The sequence below is a fragment of the Lepidochelys kempii genome, chromosome 28 (assembly GCF_965140265.1).
Source record: "Lepidochelys kempii isolate rLepKem1 chromosome 28, rLepKem1.hap2, whole genome shotgun sequence".
Taxonomy (NCBI): Eukaryota; Metazoa; Chordata; order Testudines; family Cheloniidae; genus Lepidochelys; species Lepidochelys kempii.
Window position 1 is genome coordinate 549,923 of NC_133283.1, and position 20,291 is coordinate 570,213.

General features: G+C 55.3%; 1 protein-coding gene across 2 annotated transcripts; it reads right to left on the reverse strand.

The window, feature by feature from the left end:
• Nucleotides 1–2,085: 2,085 nt before the first annotated feature.
• SLC16A13 (solute carrier family 16 member 13) lies at nucleotides 2,086–14,780 on the reverse strand. Of its 2 annotated transcripts, none has more exons than XM_073326506.1 (5): nucleotides 14,428–14,780; nucleotides 9,021–9,230; nucleotides 8,739–8,882; nucleotides 6,423–7,190; nucleotides 2,086–5,800 (listed from the first exon to the last, which is right to left on the reverse strand). In XM_073326506.1, the coding sequence occupies exons 2-5, from the start codon at nucleotides 9,220–9,222 to the stop codon at nucleotides 5,547–5,549; spliced, it is 1,368 nt and encodes a 455-aa protein (XP_073182607.1). In that variant the 5' UTR covers nucleotides 9,223–9,230; nucleotides 14,428–14,780; the 3' UTR covers nucleotides 2,086–5,546. The 2 variants fall into 2 exon arrangements, with proteins under 2 accessions (XP_073182607.1, XP_073182608.1); XM_073326507.1 differs by lacking the exon at nucleotides 14,428–14,780 and adding an exon at nucleotides 14,043–14,322.
• Between the last annotated feature and the right edge of the window lie 5,511 nt (nucleotides 14,781–20,291).

Sequence of the window (20,291 nt, forward strand, 5' to 3'; positions counted from 1 at the left end):
CAGTCCTTTCCAACCCTGAAATTCTATGATAACGAGGGATGGAAAGCTGTGAATATTTCCTCTCCACATTGAGAGAGGGGGTGAATTTCATGAGCTTACGCTGTACAGTTCCCTGTGCATTGCAGGACGGTATAATTTTGGGTTTTGAGTATCTGGGCACTTCCTTAGCTGAAGCTTTCCCATGCAGGGGCTGGTCAGAAAGCCTGTTGACATGTTACCACCACTGGCTGTGTCCCTACCTGAATGTGCGCTGGTGAAAGTGTGAGACCAAGAGCGTGTCTGTAGCTTGTCACAGCAGTACAGTGTGAAGGGAGCCCCGGCTGGTGGATCAGGCGGGTACCATAGTTCCGGAGGGAAAACCTGTCACACCCAGCCCTTAGGCATTGGTGCAGAACTCAGGGAAACTGAGGCACACACTGTGTAAAACTCACATGCAACATAACAAGGTGAAAAGCCTCACTTTGTCACACCGAGTTGTGGTGTTCCTCCTAAGTTTAAAAGGGTCTGAACTTAGGAAAGCCCATAGACCAACCTGCTTTAACACATCATCTATGTTAAAGGTCGCAGACCTTATGTTTTAGCTCATAACATCTATCTAGCTGAAAAGTCCCAAACATATGTATGCCAACTTCACCTTAGCTCAACATACAGGGTGTGGGCTGCAGGTCCCTTGTGTTACAGCCAAAATATACTCTAATATAAATCTATAATAATCAAACAAATAATCAAACCCGTAAGAAAATAAGAAACAATATATAGGCAAGCAAGCTGGGTAGCCTTTGATGTACCTGTTATGTTCGTCAGTTTGTTGCCAGGACACCTCCGTGGTTGACACATGTGTCACGAAGTGGGAATGTTCTTAATGTTTTCTCTGAATACTGTGTGGGTGCCTCAGTTTCCCCTAGGTAGTTCTTAAGTATCTAGGTGGTGGGATAAGGGTGTGTGATTGTTGCAGACACCCGGTCTCCTGGCAACTGATGGCCTGCAAGGTGCCAACTGAAGGTGTTGGAGAACAAAGAGATCTGGTGGCCTCCTTGCCTGGAAAAGAGACAAAGGCCAGAGGAGGGGCTGGAGGGGGTTTCAGTATGGAGCTAGCTGGGGAAACAGAGGGAGGCCCAGACCCTGGGTCTGGGCTCCCGACCCCCCAAGATGCACCTGACTGAGGGGGTCCTGCTTTCTGTACCTACAAGCCCTGTTTTGGACTGTATTCCTGTCGTCTAATAAACCTTCTGGTTTACTGGCTGGCAGTCAATATAATAAAGGCAAGCTAGCCCATTGGCTATAGTCGCAGTGAATAGAACGAAAGGCAAACAACATCTCTGGAGCCTTTCAAAAAAATTGGCATAACATTAACCATCCGCCAGCCATCTGGTACCGAAGCTGATTTCACAATTACAGACGACAGTTAGCCCTGGTCTACGAGTTTAGGCCGAATTTAGCAGCATTAGATCCATTTAACCCTGCACACGTCCACACAACCAAGCCTGTTTTGTCGACATCCCTTGGCCCGCGCCGCTTCCCGCAGCCCCCTTTGGCTTGGAATGGCGAACCGCGGCCAGTGGGAGCCGTGATCGGCCGAACCTGAAGATGCAGCAGGTAAACAAAGCGGCCTGGCCTGCCAGACGGCTTACCCTGCCGTGCCGCGTGCCAAAGGTTGCCGATCCCTGGTAATGCAAGGAGGCATTCAGCGGCAGAGACCAGGAAAGAATTAAGTGAGCATGAAGAGCGGAGGCAGGACGCGATGCTGAGGCTAATGGGGGAGCGAACGGACATGATGAAGCATCTGGTGGAGCTGCAGGAAAGCCAACAAGAGCACAGACCCCAGCTGCATCCATTGTATAACTGCCTGATCTCCTCCCCATGTTCCATAGCCTCCTCACCCAGACGCCCAAGAACGTGGTGGGGAGGCTCCGGGCACCCAGCCACTCCACTCCAGAGGATGGCTCAAGCAACAGAAGGCTGTCATTCAAACAGTTTGATTTGTAGTGTGGCTACAATAAGCAATGTGGCCTTGTCCTTCCCTCCTCCCCCACCGCACCCGGGCTTGTCTGTTACCTCATTTTTTTAATTAATAAAGAATGAATGGTTTCAAAACAGTAGTTACTTTATTTCGAAGGGGGGAGGGTGGTTGGCTTACAGGGAACTAAAATCAACAAAGGGGGCGGGTTTGCATCAAGGAGAAACACACACAACGGTCACACCGTAGCCTGGCCAGTCATGAAACTGGTTTTCAAAGCCTCTCTGATGCGCAGCGCACCTAACTGTGCTTTTCTAATCGCCCTGGTGTCTGGCTGCTCAAAATCGGACGCCAGGCAATTTGCCTCAACCTCCCACCGGGCCATAAACATCTCCCCCTTACTCTCACAGATATTATGGAGCACACAGCAAGCAGCAATAACAACGGGAATGTTGGTTGCGCTGAGGTCTGACCAACAGCGCCAGCGCGCTTTTAAACGTGCAAAGGCACATTCTACCACCATTCTCCACTTGCTCAGCCTATAATGGAACTGCTCCTTACTACTGTCCAGGCTGCATGAACCACGGGAGCAAGGGGTAGGCTGGGGTAGACGGTCTGCCGTTGCTTTCACAGAGGGAGGGGCAACTGACGACATGTACCCAAAACCACCCACGACAATGTTTTTGCCTCATCAGGTGTTGGGAGCTTAACCTAGAATTCCAATGGGTGGCAGAGACTGCTGGAACTGTGGGATAACTACCCACAGTGCACCGCTCTGTAAGTCGATGCTAGCCACGGTAGTGAGGACGCACTCTTCCCACTTAATGCACGTAGTGTGGACATACGCAATCGACTGTATAAAATCGACCTAATTTCATAGTGTAGACATACACATTTGAGTTCCTTCCAAACTCTTGGGTGAATACCAGCTGGTCCTGGTGACTTACTGCTGTTTAATTCATCAATTTGGTCCAAAACCTCCTCTAATGATACCTCAATCTGGGACAGTTCCTTAGATCTGTCACCTAAAAAGAATGGCTCAGGTTTGGGAATCTCCCTCACATCCTCAGCCGGGAAGACCAATGCAAAGAATTCATTTAGTTTCTCCGCAATGGCCTTAACGTCCTTGACTGCTCCTTTAGCACCTCAATCGGTCAGGGGCCCCACTGGTTGTTTAGCAGGCTTCCTGCTTCTGATGTACTTAAAACATTTTTTTGCTGTTACTTTTTGGGTCTTTGGCTAGCTGCTCTTCAAATTCCTTTTTGGCCTGATTATATTTTTACCCAGAGTTTATGCTCCTTTCTGTTTTCCGCACTAGGATTTAACTTTCACTTTTTAAAGGATGCCTTTTTGCCTCTCACTGCTTCTCTTACTTGGTTGTTTAACCGTGGTGACAGTTTTTTGGTTCTCTTGCTAGGATTTTTTTAATTTCGGGGTATGCCTTTCAATGGAGCCCCTAAAATGGCATCTTTAAAAAGTTTCTATGTAGCTTCCAGGCATCCCTGTATAACCAGCCGCCCTGCCCCAGAGGTAGCCACATCTCAGCGCTGGGCGAGGGGTCCTGGTGTAACCAGCTGCCCCGCCCCAGAGGTGGCCGCAATTCAGCGGCGGGCAAGGGGTCCCTGAGTCACCAGCCGCCCCGCCCCAGAGGTGGCCGCATCTCAGCGCCGGGCAAGGGGTCCCTGTGTCACCAGCTGCCCCGCCCCAGAAGTGGCCACATCTCAGCACCGGGTGAGTGGTCCCTGAGTCACCAGCCGCCCCGCCCCAGAGGTGGCCACATCTCAGTGCTGGGCAAGGGGTCCCTGGATAACCAGCCGCCTCCAAAGAGCCTGGGAAAGGCTGAATTACAAAGGGTACGAGCAATGCCCCAGACAATGGACAGGGGCCAGGATCACAGGGGGAGCCCAGGGCAAACTCCCTAGGACAGGATGGTTCTGGGAGGGGAGTGGGGTCTGGTGGGTTAGAGCGGGGGCCGGGGCTGGGAGCCAGGACTCCTGGGTTCCATCAGGTCTGCACCATACCTAAATTAATCCCTTTACTTGCTTATCTTTCCCCCACTCCGCACACCCACCCCAAGCCGTTTTGCCCAATCCTTGGAGAAACCTCCCTTGTTACTCCGTTAATATTCACCCACCCCGCTGTGAAGAGACCTGTTCCTTTCAATGCGAGAAAACTCAAGATGAACTTTCAAGCCACTTTGCTTCAATGAGGCACTTTTGACCTTTGGCCCACCTGCCCGGGGGGGGGGCATTGTGGCCACTTCCAAGCTAAAGTCACCTTCGCTTGGGCCCCTTCCTCTCATGCGCTGGTTAGGGGTCCATGAACTCAGATGTCCGCTAGAGGAATTGGCTGGTTTTAATTCCCCCCCAAACGCAGCTCTGTTCCAAAAAAGGCGGCACTCGAAACTGCCACTTTTGTCCCCCGCCCCCATAAAACTGTCATTTTGCTAAACAACTCCCTCCCCCCTTTAATGAGCAAATCCTACATTTTGGAGGTTAAACTAATCCGGGAGGGGAGCCTTTACACCCACAACTGCATTTCTGGGACATCACTAACCCCCTGCCCCCGGAGTGGGGTGCAAAGCTGGGTGTCCATTTCCTGCCAGCCATTCACAGCAGCAAGTGGGGAAACTGAGGCAGGGGCCTACCACACATATTATGGGAGTGGGCCTTTTATTTCCTGTCTGCATACACCTGCCACTGTGTAGTCCCCAGTCATGTCCCGCAGCCAACCTGGAACAGAGAAAGGAAAGAGTCATCCAGACCAACAGCAGGAAAACCCAGGGTGAGCTAGAACAATAGCCAGAGAACATAGGGCAACCTAGAACATGAAGGCGATCTCAAATGACACAAGAGACAAGTGTGATCTAGAACAATATCTAGAGAGCACGCAGCAACCTAGAACATGGAGGTGACCTAGACTGTCATACGAACACAAAGTGACCTAGAACAACATCCGGATAACATAGGGCAAACTAGAACATGGAGGTGACCTGCCGTTGATGGTGTGTACAGGGTTTCCCCAAATGAATGCAGTGGCCCGATCCTCCTCCCACTTTATAAAATGTTCTTTGTGTTAAACCCAGACTCTGATCCAATTTCTGCTCCTCGTTGGGGTCTTCATAGACTGAACCCTCCCCCGCTTCCTCAGCATCCTCCCCGAATTATGGAGCTCCGCAAAGGGCCTTAAGCTTCCAGCAGGCTTCTGGGAGGTTGGAGCCCATGGGAGGCACCGGCGGAGAACCCAGGAGGGCAAGGGTATTTATGTGCCTTATTTCTGTGAAGGAGCATCCTTCTCGGTGGAGATATTGAAGGGGATGGTAGGTAGGAAGAGAGGCAAAACTCTAGGACCCCTCCCCAGGCTGGAATTTACGCTCTGACCGCATTAGCCCTTCCAGAACCTGGTCCCGGTCAAGGAGTTCGCCCCAGGGATCAGAGGATACAAACAGGGGATTAGGCCCAGGGAAGGAAGATTAGGTCCAGGCTGTGATAATGGATTGAGGGGCCCCAAAAGAGCTGTGGGGTGGGGGGGTAGCTGTCCCTCCTTGGTTCCCCCCCTTCACCCAGCCACTGCCACAACCCCCTTGCAGTCACGCCGGCTCCCTGAGATCTTGGCTTCTGGCTGGCCAGTCTCTGTCCTGGGAGGAAAGTTCCCCAGAGGCCGGTGTCAATGCGGCCGGCTCCGCCCCGGCCTCCACTTTGGTGCCATGGCAGGCAGGAGGGGAGGAGCCCAGGCAAGAGAAGAAATTGGGCAGAGTGACCAAAACCAGGCTCCCCAACAAGAGGAAAGCCCCAGCTGCCAGGAAAGAGGCTGTGTAGTCCCCAGTCGTGTCCCGCAGCCAACCTGGAACAGAGAAAGGAAAGAGTCATCCAGACCAACAGCAGGAAAACCCAGGGTGAGCTAGAACAATAGCCAGAGAACATAGGGCAACCTAGCACATGAAGGCGATCTCAAATGACACAAGAGACAAGTGTGATCTAGAACAATATCCAGAGAGCACACAGCAACCTAGAACATGGAGGTGACCTAGACTGTCATGCGAACACAAAGTGACCTAGAACGTAGGGCAAACTAGAACATGGAGGTGACCTACGGTGCCATAAGAAGCCAGGATGACTTAGATCAAAACCTAGGGTGACCTAGAAACAGGGCGACATAGAACGAGGTCACGAGAACCTTGTGGGGTCTAGCTGGTTGGAGCAGGGGGAACTGGGAGTCAGGACTGCTGGTTCTATCCCCACCTGGGGTTGGAGGGCAGCTAATGCCAAGCCGGATGACGTTCACATGTTAACCACTGTTCCCAAGACCAGGGTAGGGGCCAGGAGTCTTGGTTCCAAGAAGGACCAAGTCTATGACTTAAGGTTACAGGGGAAAGGGGCAGGGTTGGGGATTGATTTATTGGGGGAAGGAGGAGCTCATTTCCAATTAATTGAATGGGAGGAGAAGAAAGCCAGAGGCGATCTACCAGAGAACGGCGCTCCCAGAAGCCCACCGATGCTCTCCATCATCTGCAGCAGCCCCATCGAGCCGAAAATCTGCCTGATGCCCACGATTTCCGGCAGGATGGAAAAGACCACGGGGGTGAGCGCCCCGGAGAAGAACCCGTAGCAGATGCCGATGGCCATCAGCAGCGGGTAGCTGCGCCCCAGAGGCAGCAGAGCCAAGGAGATGCCAGTCAGGGAGGTCCAGGCCACCAAGATGTGGCTGAGGTTGAAAACCCGGCAATCGGCCAGCCAACCCGAGAGGAGGCGGCCACACAGATCAGCCACGGCCGCCACAGACATAAGGAAGGCGGCCTGGTACTCGTCGAAGCCCAGCTCCCGGGCCCGGGCCACCAAGTGGACGTAGGGAATGAAGTAGCCGGTGTTGATCAAGGTCACGGCCAGGACGAACCTCATGAAAGGCCAGTGGAAGAGCAAAGGCAGGCCAAAGAGGGTGGAAAGCTTCCCCAGGCAGCTCCCGCCGGGGTCCCCGGCGCCGGCCAGGTCCTCCTTGAGGGTCAGGGGGCGGATGAGGGCACCGCACACCACCAGGTTGAAGGACATGCCGGCCACCACCAGGAGGGCCCCCCGCCAGGCGTAGGTGTCCACCAGGAGTTGGAAGAGCGGGGAGAAGGCGAAGGAGGACAGGCCCACGCCAGTGAAGGCCAAGCCCGTGGCAAACGTCCGGCGCTTCTTGAAGTAACGGGCCACCGAGGCCACGGAAGGCGTGAAGACCAAGGCCCACCCGAAGCCTGCAAAAAAAAAAAAAAAGGGGGGGGGGGGAATAAAATACACACGTATCCCCCCCCCCCCCCCCCCCATCACATCCAGGTTGGTACGGCAACAGGCCGGACGTGGCCACAAATGAGACTGTTTTGGGCCCATCTACTTTTTAACTCGTTTTTCCAAAATGGCTGCTGTGTGGCTGCAGCCATTTTGAATGAGGCCCGGCTCCTTCCTCCCCCAGCCTCAGTGATTACCCTCCCCCCATATACTGATGGCCATTTTGAATGAGACCTAGCTCCTTCTCCCTACCCCCACCCATCAAATGGTGGCCATTTTGATGGTCCTCTCTTTCCTTTGATGCCCCCCCCGAACCGTCCCCCTCAGCGGCAGCCATTTTGAAAAGGCCCTGCTCCTTTCCCCTGTGGCCCCAGTTCCCCCCATGGGATGGCAGCCATTTTGAAAGGGCCCTGCTCCTTTCCCCAATGGCCCCACAGTTCCCTCTCCCCCCAACCCCCAGGATGGCAGCCATTTTGAAAAGGCCCCGCTCCTTTCCCCTGTGGCCCCACAGTTCCCTCTCCCCCCAACCCCCAGGATGGCAGCCATTTTGAAAAGGCCCCACTCCTTTCCCCCCATGCTCTCGTCCCTCCAAACAACTTCCCCACTGATTCTGCAGACGCAGTGGCAGCCATTTTGAAGAAGCCCTGGCTCCTTCCCCCTTGGGTCCACGGTTGCCCCCCACATGATGGTAGCCATTTTGAAAAAGGTCAACTATTTTAAAGCCCTAATTTAGTAGAACAGGAAGACAGGAAGACTTCATGGTCTCCAACAGGTAGGCTTAGAAGAATTATATTCCCCCCCGTCCCCCATCGGTAAGTGTTGGTAAACGCCCATTCAGCTGTAGACACCCAAACCAACGAACAGATATGGTCAATCGATAGAGATCGAAATGTACAGATCAGCAAAGTAAAGTCGTGCGCCGTAAGGATTAAAGGAAGTATCCTGAAATCCAGCTTGGTTCGGACACGTGAGGGGGACCACTTCTGTTTTTATGGCTACCAAGGTCTAACTTTTTCAACCTCTACGCCTGTTGGTCCAAACTTGTCCGACCAGCCCCCGCGGTTTCCCGCCGCTGTGCAAATTTCAATCCATAAAACCAGGGAGGAGAAAACAAAAGGTCGAACCCATAATCTTACGCAACCGTGAAAGCGTAAGTGGATAAAAAAAAAAAAAAATCTCACAGAGGCGCTTTAAAAGAAAGCGTCGAAACGACCCATCTAAATGCTCAAAAACAAACAACATCGAATGTTGCCAAGCCCACCAATGAAGGTTTAGCTCGGGTTGGCTGTTTGAACTCCCGGAAAAGGTGAAATGAAGATCTGAAAACCCGCCACCGGCAACATCCGGTCATTCCTGCCTGGAATACCGGATATTAGACCCAGAATCCCTTGCTCCTGGTCTTGGGCGAGGATGGTCCCAGGGTGCACTAGGTTACCCAGAAGCTCTTGCTCCCAGCCTTGAGCGAGGATACTCCCAGAGGGCACTGAGGCAGGGGGGGAGGCTCGGGGGGGACCTACCTGAGAGCAGCCCGATGCTCAGGTACAGGTGGGTCAGGCTGGTGGCAAAGGACGCCAGGAACATGCCCAGCCCCGAGAGGACGCCCCCGGCCATCACCACGGGGCGGGCGCCATACTGGGTGCTGAGGGCGCTGCCCACCGGACCTGCAGGGAGCAGCAGAGAGACAACGGGCGGGCCCTGTTACCCTGCGATGCTGCTGACTCTGGGGGAGGAGTGGGGTTCTCTCTCCTACCTCCAAAAGAGGGTCAGGATCCCTTGCCCCCCCACCCCCCCGAACTCACTAGCAAACTGCTGCACGGCGATCCCGATGGAGGTGATCCAGGAGACCTGCCCCGCCAGCTCCCCGAAGTACCCCACAAACTCCATGAAGAAGACACCGAAGGAGCGGATCACCCCGAAAACCAGCGCCGACTGGAAGAAGGCAGCCAGCACCACCATCCAGCCCCAGCCCCCGTCGGGGGGTTGGGGGTGCACCACCGGCATGGGGCTCACTGCAGGAGAGAGAGCGGGGCGTTACAATAGGCGCTTTTGTCCTGGGGTACAGGTCCTCCAGTCCCGGCCTCTCCCAGCAGGGGGCGCTGTGGGGCGCGGGGGAGCTCCCAGCTCCTCCAGTCCCGGCTTCCGAGCAGCTGCTTTTTCCCTCCCTTTGCATCTCTCACTTGGCCTCAAAACTGCCCCCCAACAAAGACTCCGTGCGCCCCCTTCCTGGCCTCCGGCTCCATGCCTGGGGCTCTGGGTGGCCCCCCACCTGCCCCTCCCCCCCTACCAGGGGCCCCTATTCTCCCCCCATACCTGTGTCTGTGTGTCCCCGTCTCTCCCTATGCCAGGGCCACCATCCCCCCCATGCCTGGGGCTGTGTGCCCCCCACCTCCAATCTTATTTCTCGTCTTTCTATTGGGGAGATCGGTCATTTAGGGTGTCAACACAGTAAGCTCCATTGGGGGGGGGAACCATTCAGCTGGAAGACCCTAATTTCTGCCTTTTCCCGGTTCTTTGTTCTACAGGCAATCCCAGAGGCACGCGCCTGAGGCCAGGGGTTGACCCTCCTCCCCCTAAAATCAACAGGCCTCTCCCCACTGCCAGACCCTCCTGGGAGACCGGGTGCGAAGTGGACGAAGACAGATCGGAACGACGCCCTCTCAATCCAGAGTCTCCACAGATATTCAGTGCAAGATTAAACCCGACGTATCACGCGCAAAAGGCGAGCGAAGAGGCCGCGACCCGGAACGACGGCGGCCGAAGAAAGTTCTACTGCACGTCGGAAGGAGGCTTTGCAATAAGTTTGGGCCTCCAGACCCTGGGTCGGTAGCAGGAATGCGTGTAAAAGTTTGCAAACGATACCAAACCAGGAGGGTTTCAGAGCAGCAGCCATGTTAGTCTGTATTCGCAAAAAGAAAAGGAGGACTTGTGGCCCCTTAGAGACGAACCAATTTATTTGAGCATAAGCTTTCGTGAGCTACGGCTCACTTCATCGGATGCATTCAGTGGAAAATACAGGGAGGAGATTTATATACACAGAGAACATGAAACAATGGGTGTTACCCTACACACTGTAACCAGAGTGATCAGGTAAGGTGAGCTATTCCCAGAAGGAGAGCGGGGCGGGGGACACACACCTTGTGTAGTGATAATCAAGGTGGGCCACTTCCAGCAGTTGACAAGAACGTGTGAGGAACAGTGGGGGGTGGAGGGGGGAAATAAACATGGGGAAATAGTTTTACTTTGTGTAATGACCCATCCACTCCCAGTCTCTTTTCAAGCCTAAGTTAATTGTGTCCAGTTTACAAATTAATTCCAATTCAGCAGTCTCTCCTTGGAGTCTGTTTTTGAAGTTTTTTTGTTGGAGAATTGCCACTTTTAGGTCTGTAATCGAGCGACCAGAGAGACTGAAGTGTTCTCCGACTGGTTTTTGAATGTTATAATTCTTGACGTCTGATTTGTGTCCATTTATCCTTTTGCGTCGAGACTGTCCAGTTTGACCAATGTACATGGCAGAGGGGCGTTGCTGGCACATGATGGCGTATATCACATTGGTAGATGTGCAGGTGAACGAGCCTCTGATGGTGTGGCTGATGTGATTAGGCCCTATGATGGTGTCCCCTGAATAGATCATAGAATCATAGAATATCAGGGTTGGAAGGGACCTCAGGAGATCATCTAGTCCAACCCCCTGCTCAAAGCAGGACCAATCCCCAATTTTTGCCCCAGATCCCTAAATGGCCCCCTCAAGGATTGAACTCACAATCCTGGGTTTAGCAGGCCAATGCTCAAACCACTGAGCTATCCCTCCCCCAGATATGTGGACACAGGAGCGGTTGCAAGTGCCTTGGAGGGTAGGATTCAAATTCAAAATGATCTGGACAAACTGGAGAAATGGTCTGAAGTTAAGAGGATGAAATTCAATAAGGACAAATGCAAAATGCTCCACTTAGGAAGGAACAATCAGTTACACACACACAATGGGAAATGACTGCCTAGGAAGGAGCACTGTGGAAAGGGATCTAGGGGTCAGAGTGGACCACAAGCAAAATATGAGTCAACAGAGTAACCCTACTGCAAAAAAAATCAAGCATCATTCTGGGCTGTATCAGCAGGATTGTCGTAAGCCAGACACGAGAAGTAATTCTTCCGCTCTGCTCTGCATCCCATTCTGGGCACCACATTCAAGGACCGAGGTGGACAAATTGGAGAAAGTCCAGAGAAGAGCATCAGAAATGGTGAAAGGTCTAGAAAACACACGGGAAGACTGAAAAACTTGGGTTTGTTTAGTCTGGGAGAAGAGAAGACTGAGAGGGGGACACGATCACAGTTTTCGAGTACATAAAACGTGGTTACAAGGAGGAGGGAGAAAATTTGTTCTCCTTGACCGCTGAGGATAGGACAGGAAGCAATGGGCTTAAATTGCAGCAAGGGTGGTTTAGGTTGGACATTAGGAAAAACTACCCAACTGTCAGGGTTGTTAGGCACTGGAATAAATTGCCTAGAGAGGTTGTCATTGGAGGTTTTTAAGAGCATCTTAGACAAACACCGGTCAGGGATGGTCTAGAGAATACTTAGTCCTGCCTTGAGGGCAGGGGGCTGGACTAGAGGACCTCTCGAGGTCCCTTCCAGCCCTACAATTCTATGATTTAGCAATTCGTAACTCGTGATATCCAAGCAAACCCCAGAAGAACAAAACCGGTAGATTTGGGAGGGCGGGGATTTGGGGTGCATGCCCCCAAAAGCATGTAATGGCCAGACTGGGTCAGACCAAAGGTCCATCGAGCCCAGTGTCCTGTCTTCCGACAGTGGCCAACGTCGGACGCTTCGGAGGGAACAAACAGAACTGGGGCAACACTTGAGCGATCGTCCAATGCCCGCATAACCCAAGCCGGGGAACGTCCCCATAAAACCATCCCCAGAGCTGAGCCCTTTGGCGAACCTCCAACCTCGACCACAAAATTGTCAGCAGTGGAGAATTCCCCCCCCCACACACACTCGTTAGAAATTGCTCCAACAATTCAGAACACCAAACGCCCACCGGCCGGAGCGGACCGCAGTGATTTGTCCAAGGCAGCGGGAGATGGATTGACAGAAATAGCGGGTGGAGTGGAGAAGTAAACTCAGGCTCCCTGGAATATCACACGTGGACAGGGGTTGAGACATGCAAGGTTGTAATGGAAAAGGGGTATGAGAGAAAAAAAGAAAGACGTAAACTAGACAGTCGGCCCGCACTCTTTGCTGTTTGCGTTCTTCGATCTTTGCTTTCCGTCACCTTTAGGAGTTGACCGCATGGCAATCCGAGAGCCTGTTATGCCAGATCTATCGGGTTTTTCTGGAACCGCATTCACACCCTGCTTTACTTGGGTTTTCAAGGAAGTCTTCAAGCCTCCACGTACGTGACGCAGCGATCTCACTTCTTATACAGGAGTTTTACGGGAGCAAAGAACCGGTGATGGGGGTCTCGTGCGAGTCGCACCCAAGAGAGATGTGGACTAGATCGGTGGTCTGCAAACCTTTTTTTCTTGGCGACCCCAGTTGAAGAAAATTGTTGATGCCCACGACCCAACGGAGCTGGGGAGGAGGCGTTTGGGGTGTGGGAGGGGCTCAGGGCTGGGGCACAGGGTTGAGGTGTGGGCTGCAGGGTGGGGCTGGGAATGAGGGATTCAGGGTGTGGGTTCGGCCTCTGGCTGGGGCAGGGGGTTGGGATGCAGGAGGCAGTCAGGGTTCTGGGCTGGGAGTGCAGGCTCTAGGGTGGGGCCGAGGATGAGGGTACAAGAGGGGGCTCCAAGTTTGGGGGGGCTCAGGGGTGGGGCAGGGGATTGGGCTTATCTCGGGAGGCTCTCGCCCACAGGCACCCCCCCGCTCCCCACAAGCTCCCAATGGCCTTGCAGTACTGGTTTGAAAATCACTGGTCTTGATAATACTTCATGAGCGCAGGGGACTGGACTAGATGACTTCTCGGGGCCCTTCCCACCCTACGATTCTCCGAAGGGAAATTGTTCTGATCAACGGCTTACTTCATACTTCGCACTTCAACCCAGTTACCCAGGTTGCCTTCGGTTTTTTGCATCTTGAATAAGGGGTTCGCCATACACGGACGCGACTGGCGCAAAGTGGATGAAGATAGATTGGAACATAGCCCCCTTAATCCAGAGTCTCCACAAGATTCAGGAGTAGCTCTGGCGCTTAAAGGCTTAGCTGACAAGATTTCATTTACACTTTCATTTCTGCTTAACTCCCACACACACAGGACCCGATTCTGCTTCCCCGTGAACTGGCTAATACGGATAATCCGCTTTCAGAGCAGATTTAAACGCACACCCAGCCCTCAATCCGAATTAACGTCCCAGTGTAGACAAACCCTTAAGACAGGGGTTCTCAAACTGGGGGTTGGGACCCCTCAGGGGGTCCCGAGGTTATTACATGGGGGGGGGGGTCACGAGCTGTCAGCCTTCACCCCAAGCCCCACTTTGCCTCCTGCATTTATAATGGTGTTAAATATATAAAAATGTGTTTTTAATTTATAAGGGGGGCTCCGCACTCAGAGGCTTGCTGTGTGAAAGGGGTCACCAGTACAAAAGTTTGAGAACCACTGCCTTAAGAGGATGAGACATTTATTTCCCCCCCCCCCCACTTCAGTGAGGGTTAAGAGTAAATCAGCAAAAAATTGACCCCCCGCGTGCTGAACTCTTTAATCTTGCCACCAGGATTTTATTAACATCTTCGCCCCCAGCAGAGCCAAAGACATACCAGGGTGAACCCATCTCCATCACCCCCAAGATCGCATGCCCCCTCGCTGTCCTCCCCCAGCAGCGACTCACCCCAGAATCAGCCACACCAAAAGCAGTCAGAAGGGATCCAGTGGAGGGAGCTGCGATGAGGGTTGGGGGGGGGGGGGGGGGTTTACCCCTTTAGCTAGGTGACTCCCCCACGCTCACTCCAGGGAAGGGGGAAGCAACAGCAGCTGGCGGGGGGGGGGGGAGTATTGGGTCACCCCTCCCCCACCACCAGAGCTAGTGTGGCCAGGGTCAAAGTCTATCGAATCGCAGCAGGAAATCATGGACCTCCAAACACCATCTCCTCCCTTTCCCCCCCCCCCAGCCCGGGGGGGGTGTGTGTGTGTGTGCGGCGATCCCTCCCCTCCGCCAGGCGTTACACCTGTATACCCGCCCGGTCGCTGATCTCCCCCCCGCCCCCAATCCTTACCTGGCCGAGCATCACATCAGCCTCCGCTGCTCCCCCGAAAAAGCCAGGGCAAAAAATCCACCCCCCACCTTCAGAAATCCCCCTCTGGGCGTTATACCCAGATACCAGCCCGCTCCCCCCCCCCGCCGCCTTCCCGGGGGCTGGCGATCCAGGACCCCCTTAAAAAGCGGAGGGGGGGGATGCGAGGATCAACGAACCCCACAAATCCGAAAAAAAAAAACCCAAACCCACGTGTGTCCCCCCCCGCGCCGGGCGCTCACGTGGACCGCCCTGGCCGCGCCACCTGGTCGCAACGTTCCAAGGGGGCGGGGCGCCGCGGCCGCGCCACCTGGTCGCAACGTTCCAAGGGGGGGCCCGGCCGAGCCGAGCCTGACACTGCAGGGGGCAGGCCACGCCCCCTTAGCCCCGCCTCCCGCTCTCACCCCACCGGCGCAGGCGCAGCTGGGCTGTCCCGAAACGTCCGCAGACCTGAGCGTAATTCGTGGGTCCGCCTCTTGTCCCTGCCCCCCACCCCCCCCAACCGGGCAGTGTTGGGGGGGGGGGGCAGAGCTAGGGGGCTGTCCTGTGGCTGCACGGGGGGACATCGGGGCCTATGGGGCTGCACAGAGTGGACATGGGGGGTGTGTTAAGGGGTTGCACAGAGGGGGCATTTGGGGGGCTCTGGGGCTGCTCAAAGGGGGCATTTGGGGGGCTCGGGCATGCACAGAGAGGATATCTGGGGGGCTATGGGGCTGCCGTGTGCCCTGCACAGAGGGGACATGGAGGGGGGCTATGGGGCTGCACAGAGAGGACATCGGGGGGCTATGGGGCTGCCCTGTGCCCTGCACAGAGGAAACATCTGGGCAGGTGGGAGGGCTATGGGGCTGTACAGAGGAGGCATCAGGGGGCTATGGGTTGCTGTGTGCCCTGCACAGAGGGGGCATTTGGGGGGCTCTGGGGCTGCACAGAGAGGATATCTGGGGGGCTATGGGGCTGCCGTGTGCCCTGCACAGAGGGGACATGGAGGGGGGCTATGGGGCTGCACAGAGAGGACATCTGGGGGCACTATGGGGCTGTCATGTTCCCTGTACAGGGGAAACATCTGGGCAGGTGAGAGGGCTATGGGGCTGTACAGAGGAGGCATGGGGGGGGGTCTATGGGGCTGCCGTGTGCCTTGGCAGAGGGGGCATCGGGTTAGCTATGAGACTTTCCCGTTTCCTGCACAGAAGGGGGAGTCAGAGGGCTATGGGGCAGCCCTGTGCCCTGCACAAAGGGTGCATTTGGGGGGCTATGGGGCTGCACAGAGAGGATGGCTGGGGGGCTGCCCTGTGCCCTGCACAGAGGGGGGTGGGGTGAGAGCTATGGGGCTGCACAGAGGAGACATTGGGGCCAGGAGCTACCCTGTGCCCTGCACAAAGGGGGCATTTGGGGGGCTATGGGGCTGCACAGAGAGGATGGCTGGGGGGCTGCCCTGTGCCCTGCACAGAGGGGGGTGGGGTGAGAGCTATGGGGCTGCACAGAGGGGACATCGGGGCCAGGAGCTACCCTGTGCCCTGCACAAAGGGGGCATTTGGGGGGCTATGGGGCTGCTCAGAGAGGATATCTGGGGGGCTATGGGGCTGCCGTGTGCCCTGCACAGAGGGGGCATGGGGTGGGGCTATGGGGCTGCCCTGCGTTCTGCACAAAGGGGGCATTTTCTCCTCACGTCTCCCCACCCTCTGCCTTTGCTGCCGATCGACCCAAACCCGCCTTGCTCTCCCCTCGCCGGACACGGTGAACGATCAGTTCCCCGCCTCCCTTCAGTCACAACGACGGTGCGGCCGAAGCCGCACATTGAATCCAGCAGAAACGCAACCGGCGGCCGATGCTTCCCCCCGTCGTGTGTTTTCAACTCCCTTGCGGGGCTGGATCTAGCCCCAAATGCTCCTAGGCCGCTGTCGGATCCCAACGGCGCTGAAACGGATCGTCCCGGTGGAGAGGAGGGAGTGAAAAACCCAGCGGCGTAGAAAGCCGAATGCTTTAACTTCCCTCCGACAAGGCATAGTCTTTGAGCTTCACGTCAGCTGGTTTTGGATCTCAGTTTGTGGCAAAATTGGAGGGATATCGTCTGCCTCAAGGTTGGCCCGGTGTGGTTTGGAAAACCAGACGGGCGGGCGTTTTTACCAAATAAAGGAGACAACTCCGGGCTGTCGCTTTTTGGAAACAGAAGCCCATGAAAAATGCTCCGTGTTTGGAAGGAGGAAAGTCGCGATGAGACTTCGGGGCGCTGGGTTGCTTGTCGGTTGGCAGTGAAGAAGCCAGGAGCCCCATGAAAATAACCATCAAAGGCGGGGGGAATAAAAAAGTTTGCCGGAAAGAAGGGAACGAAGACACGGACTGAAGGCGGAAAGACCGAGTCAGAGGAGGAGGAATAAACTGGGAAATCAGACTGCGAAGAGCTACAAAGGGATCTCCCAAAACTGGGTGACCCGGCAACGCAACGGCCTCTGAAATTAAATGTTGATCAATGCAAAGTCATGCACATTGGAAAACATCATCCCAGCTCTATGCATAAAAGGACGGGGTCTAAATGAGCGGTTCCCCCTCAAGAGGGGGATCTTAGCGTCCTTGCGGATGGCTCTCTGAAAATGTCCACTCAATGGGCAGCAGCCGCCAAAAAAGCCAACAGTATGCTGGGAATCATTAAGAGAGGGATAGATAATAAGACAGAAAATATCCTATTGCCTCTATATAAATCCATGGGACACCCACAGCTTGAACACTGCATGCAGATGTGGTCGCCCCGTCTCAAAAAAGATCTATTTGGGATTGGAAAAGGTGCAGAAAAGGGCAGCAAAAATTATTCGGGGTCTGGAACGTCTTCCATGCAAGGAGAGATGAATAAGACAGGGACTTTTCAGCCTGGGAAAGAGATGACTAAGGGGGGATATGATTGAGGGCTATAAAATCATGACCGGTGTGGAGAAAGTAAATAAGGACGTGTTATTTACTCTTCATGAACCAGGCATCACCCAAAGAAATAAATAGGCAGCAGGTTTAAAACAAACAAAAGGAAGTATTTCTTCACACAACACACAGTCAACTTGTGGAACTCCTCGCCAGGGGATGTTCTGAAGACCAAGACTAGAACAGGGTTAAAAAAAGAACTAGATACGTTCCTGGAGGACAGGTCCATCAATGGCTATTAGCCAGGATGGGCAGGGACAGGGTCCCTGGCCTCTGTTTGCCAGAAGCTGGGAATGGGGGCCAGGGGATGGATCACTTGATGATTCCCTGTTCTGTTCCTTCCCTCTGGGGCCCCTGGCATTGGCCACTGTCAGATGACGGGACACTGAGCTAGATGGACCCTTGGTCTGACCCAGTCTGGCCGTTCTTAATAGCTGGTAACTTCTGTGAAGTGCAAGTCAGGTGTGGCAGATGTGCTGCTTTGGAGAACGCTGGAATATTGTATTGACTTTACAAATCGTCCGAGCCTCTTCGTGGGCCACGGGGTTATGTTTCCTGAACTCGGAGCGGAAGGGGGAAACACAAGAGGGGTAATTAATGCAAATCCCCCACGTACCCAACAAGTCTGGGGACGTTTTCCTGTGGCATGGACCTGTTGAACGGGCCCGAGAGACAAAAACCTTGTGCCCGTAGACCAGCCAGGAGGGAGGTCACCGGTGTGTCTGATGTCGCTGATAAACTGGGGAGGGTTCAGAGAAGAGTTACTGGAACGATTCAAAGATTTGAAAATGTGCCTTACACTGAGAGACACCAGGAGCTGGGTCTGTTTAGCTTTACGGAGAGAAGGCAACGGGGTGATTTGATCCCGGGGGACCGGAGATTTGATTTATCTCTTCCATCTAACAAGAACCGACGGCCGGACGTTGAAGCTAGACCCGTTCAGACAGGCAATCAGGCATCATATTTTTTACCAGAGGTAATTGTTATTACTTTTAAAATAATTGCACCTTCTTTCCGGTCTGAATTGGTCTAGCTTCATCTTCCAGCCATTGGACGGCATTAGACCTTCCTCTCCTAGGGTGGAGAGCGAAATATATGTTCCCTTCGTAGATATCTAGAGACAGGGATCCGGTCACCCCTCAGCCGTCTCCTGGTGATGCTTGGATCGCTCTAAGCCATGTTTTCTAATCCTGGATGATTTCTCCTGGCTCTTGTGGCCCGGGGAAATGCCAGGGTCCGGGCAGGCTGCAAAAAGGAGCGCAGATTCTCCCCCAAACTGGTGGTTAACACTGAAGTTAGCCTCACCAACCAGTCACAGACTGTGCTCCTGATCCCCCATCCTGGTTATCAAGAAGCCGAAAAAAGGAATCACACAGCGCCCTGTATTGCATTCCAGTTGTCTGGCTCCCAATCAGCACCTAGGTCCAGTGCAGTGAGAAGTTACTTAAAACCTCTGCTCGCTATACAAAAATGTTCTTCTCACCCCCAAAAGGGCCGGCCAGGTTGGTGTATCCATCAGGTGTATCCCCGGGTTCGTTGTCCCGCTGATGGCCCTTGGCAGTCTGTCTGGAGGCGTCACCCCCAGGGGCACACCTGGTGCAAGCCACCCCTCAGCCGTCTCTTGAGGACGCTACATGGATCGGGCTCCGGGGTGGGATAGCCCGAAGCTGGGTTTCCTACCCCTTGAATGTTTCTCACGGCTTGTCTCCGGCCCTCTTCCAATTGATTGCCCTCCCCCTTGAACCGTGGGCCCCAGCCCTGGAGGGAGGATCCGGGCAGCGAACCCCAGAGGGAACAGAACCTCTCCTCTCCTGCCTACCATCCCCTTTTCGATGCGGTCCAGGATCGCGGGCCCGGGTGGTGAGTTTTCCTTTCCCCCCGGGGGTGCTCGGCCCTGAGGCCCTGCCCCCACACCACCCCCTAGAATATCAGGGTTGGGAGGGACCTCAGGAGATCATCTAGTCCCTGCCTTGCTCCACCCCACAAGACCCCAACCCTCGCTCCATCCCCCTCCCCCAAGGCCCTGCTCTGCCTCTTCCTGCCCCCACTCCGCTCCCTCCACGAGACCCCACGCTCGCACTGCCCTCTCCCCAAGGCTCCTCCCTTGCTCTGCCCCCTCCCCTGAGGCCCTGCCCCCACTGCACCCCTCCCCCGAGTCCCCTCCCTCGCTCAACCCTGTGCAATACCCCAACCCTCGCTCTGCCCCCTTCCCCGAGGGCCTGCTGTCGCTCCGCCTCTTCCCGCCCCCACTCCGCTCCCTCCCCCAAGACCCCACGCTCGCTCTGCCCCCCTCCGTCACTCCACTGCCTCCCTCGCTCTCCCCCTCCCCCGAGGCCCCACCCCCACTCCACTCCCTTCCCTGAGGCCCCGCCCTTCCTCCACCCCCTCCTGCAAGGTCCCGCCCTCGCTCTGCCCCCTCCCCAGGGGGCCTGCTGTCTCTCCACCTCTTTCCACCCCTCCCCCGAGCCCCCTCCTTCGCTCCACCCTCCCAAGGCCCCTCCCTCGCTCCGCCGCCCCCAGACCCCGCTCTTGCTCCGCCTCTTCTCGCCCCCCACTCTGCTTCCTCCCCCAAGACCCCACGCTCACTCCACCGCCTCCCCCCGAGCCCCCTCCCTCGGTCCTCCGCCTCCCTCGCTCTCCCCCGTCCCCCGAGGCCCCACCCCCACTGCACTCCCTTCCCAGAGGCCCCGCCCTTGCTCCACCCCCTCCTGCAAGGCCCCGCCCTTGCTCCGCCCCCCTCCCCTGAGCCCCCAATTAGCTGATCAGGGCGCCGGCCAACCGCTGTGGTTCCCACTATTTATTTTTCCCATGGGTGCCCCGGGGCTGGAGCCCCCAGGGCGTCGGCGCCGAAGATCACGGTGCCCAATCCCCCGCCACGAGGCCCCGTTGGAAAAGAACCGCGCTTCCCCCGGGGGGAGAGAGCAGAGTGCAGACGCCGG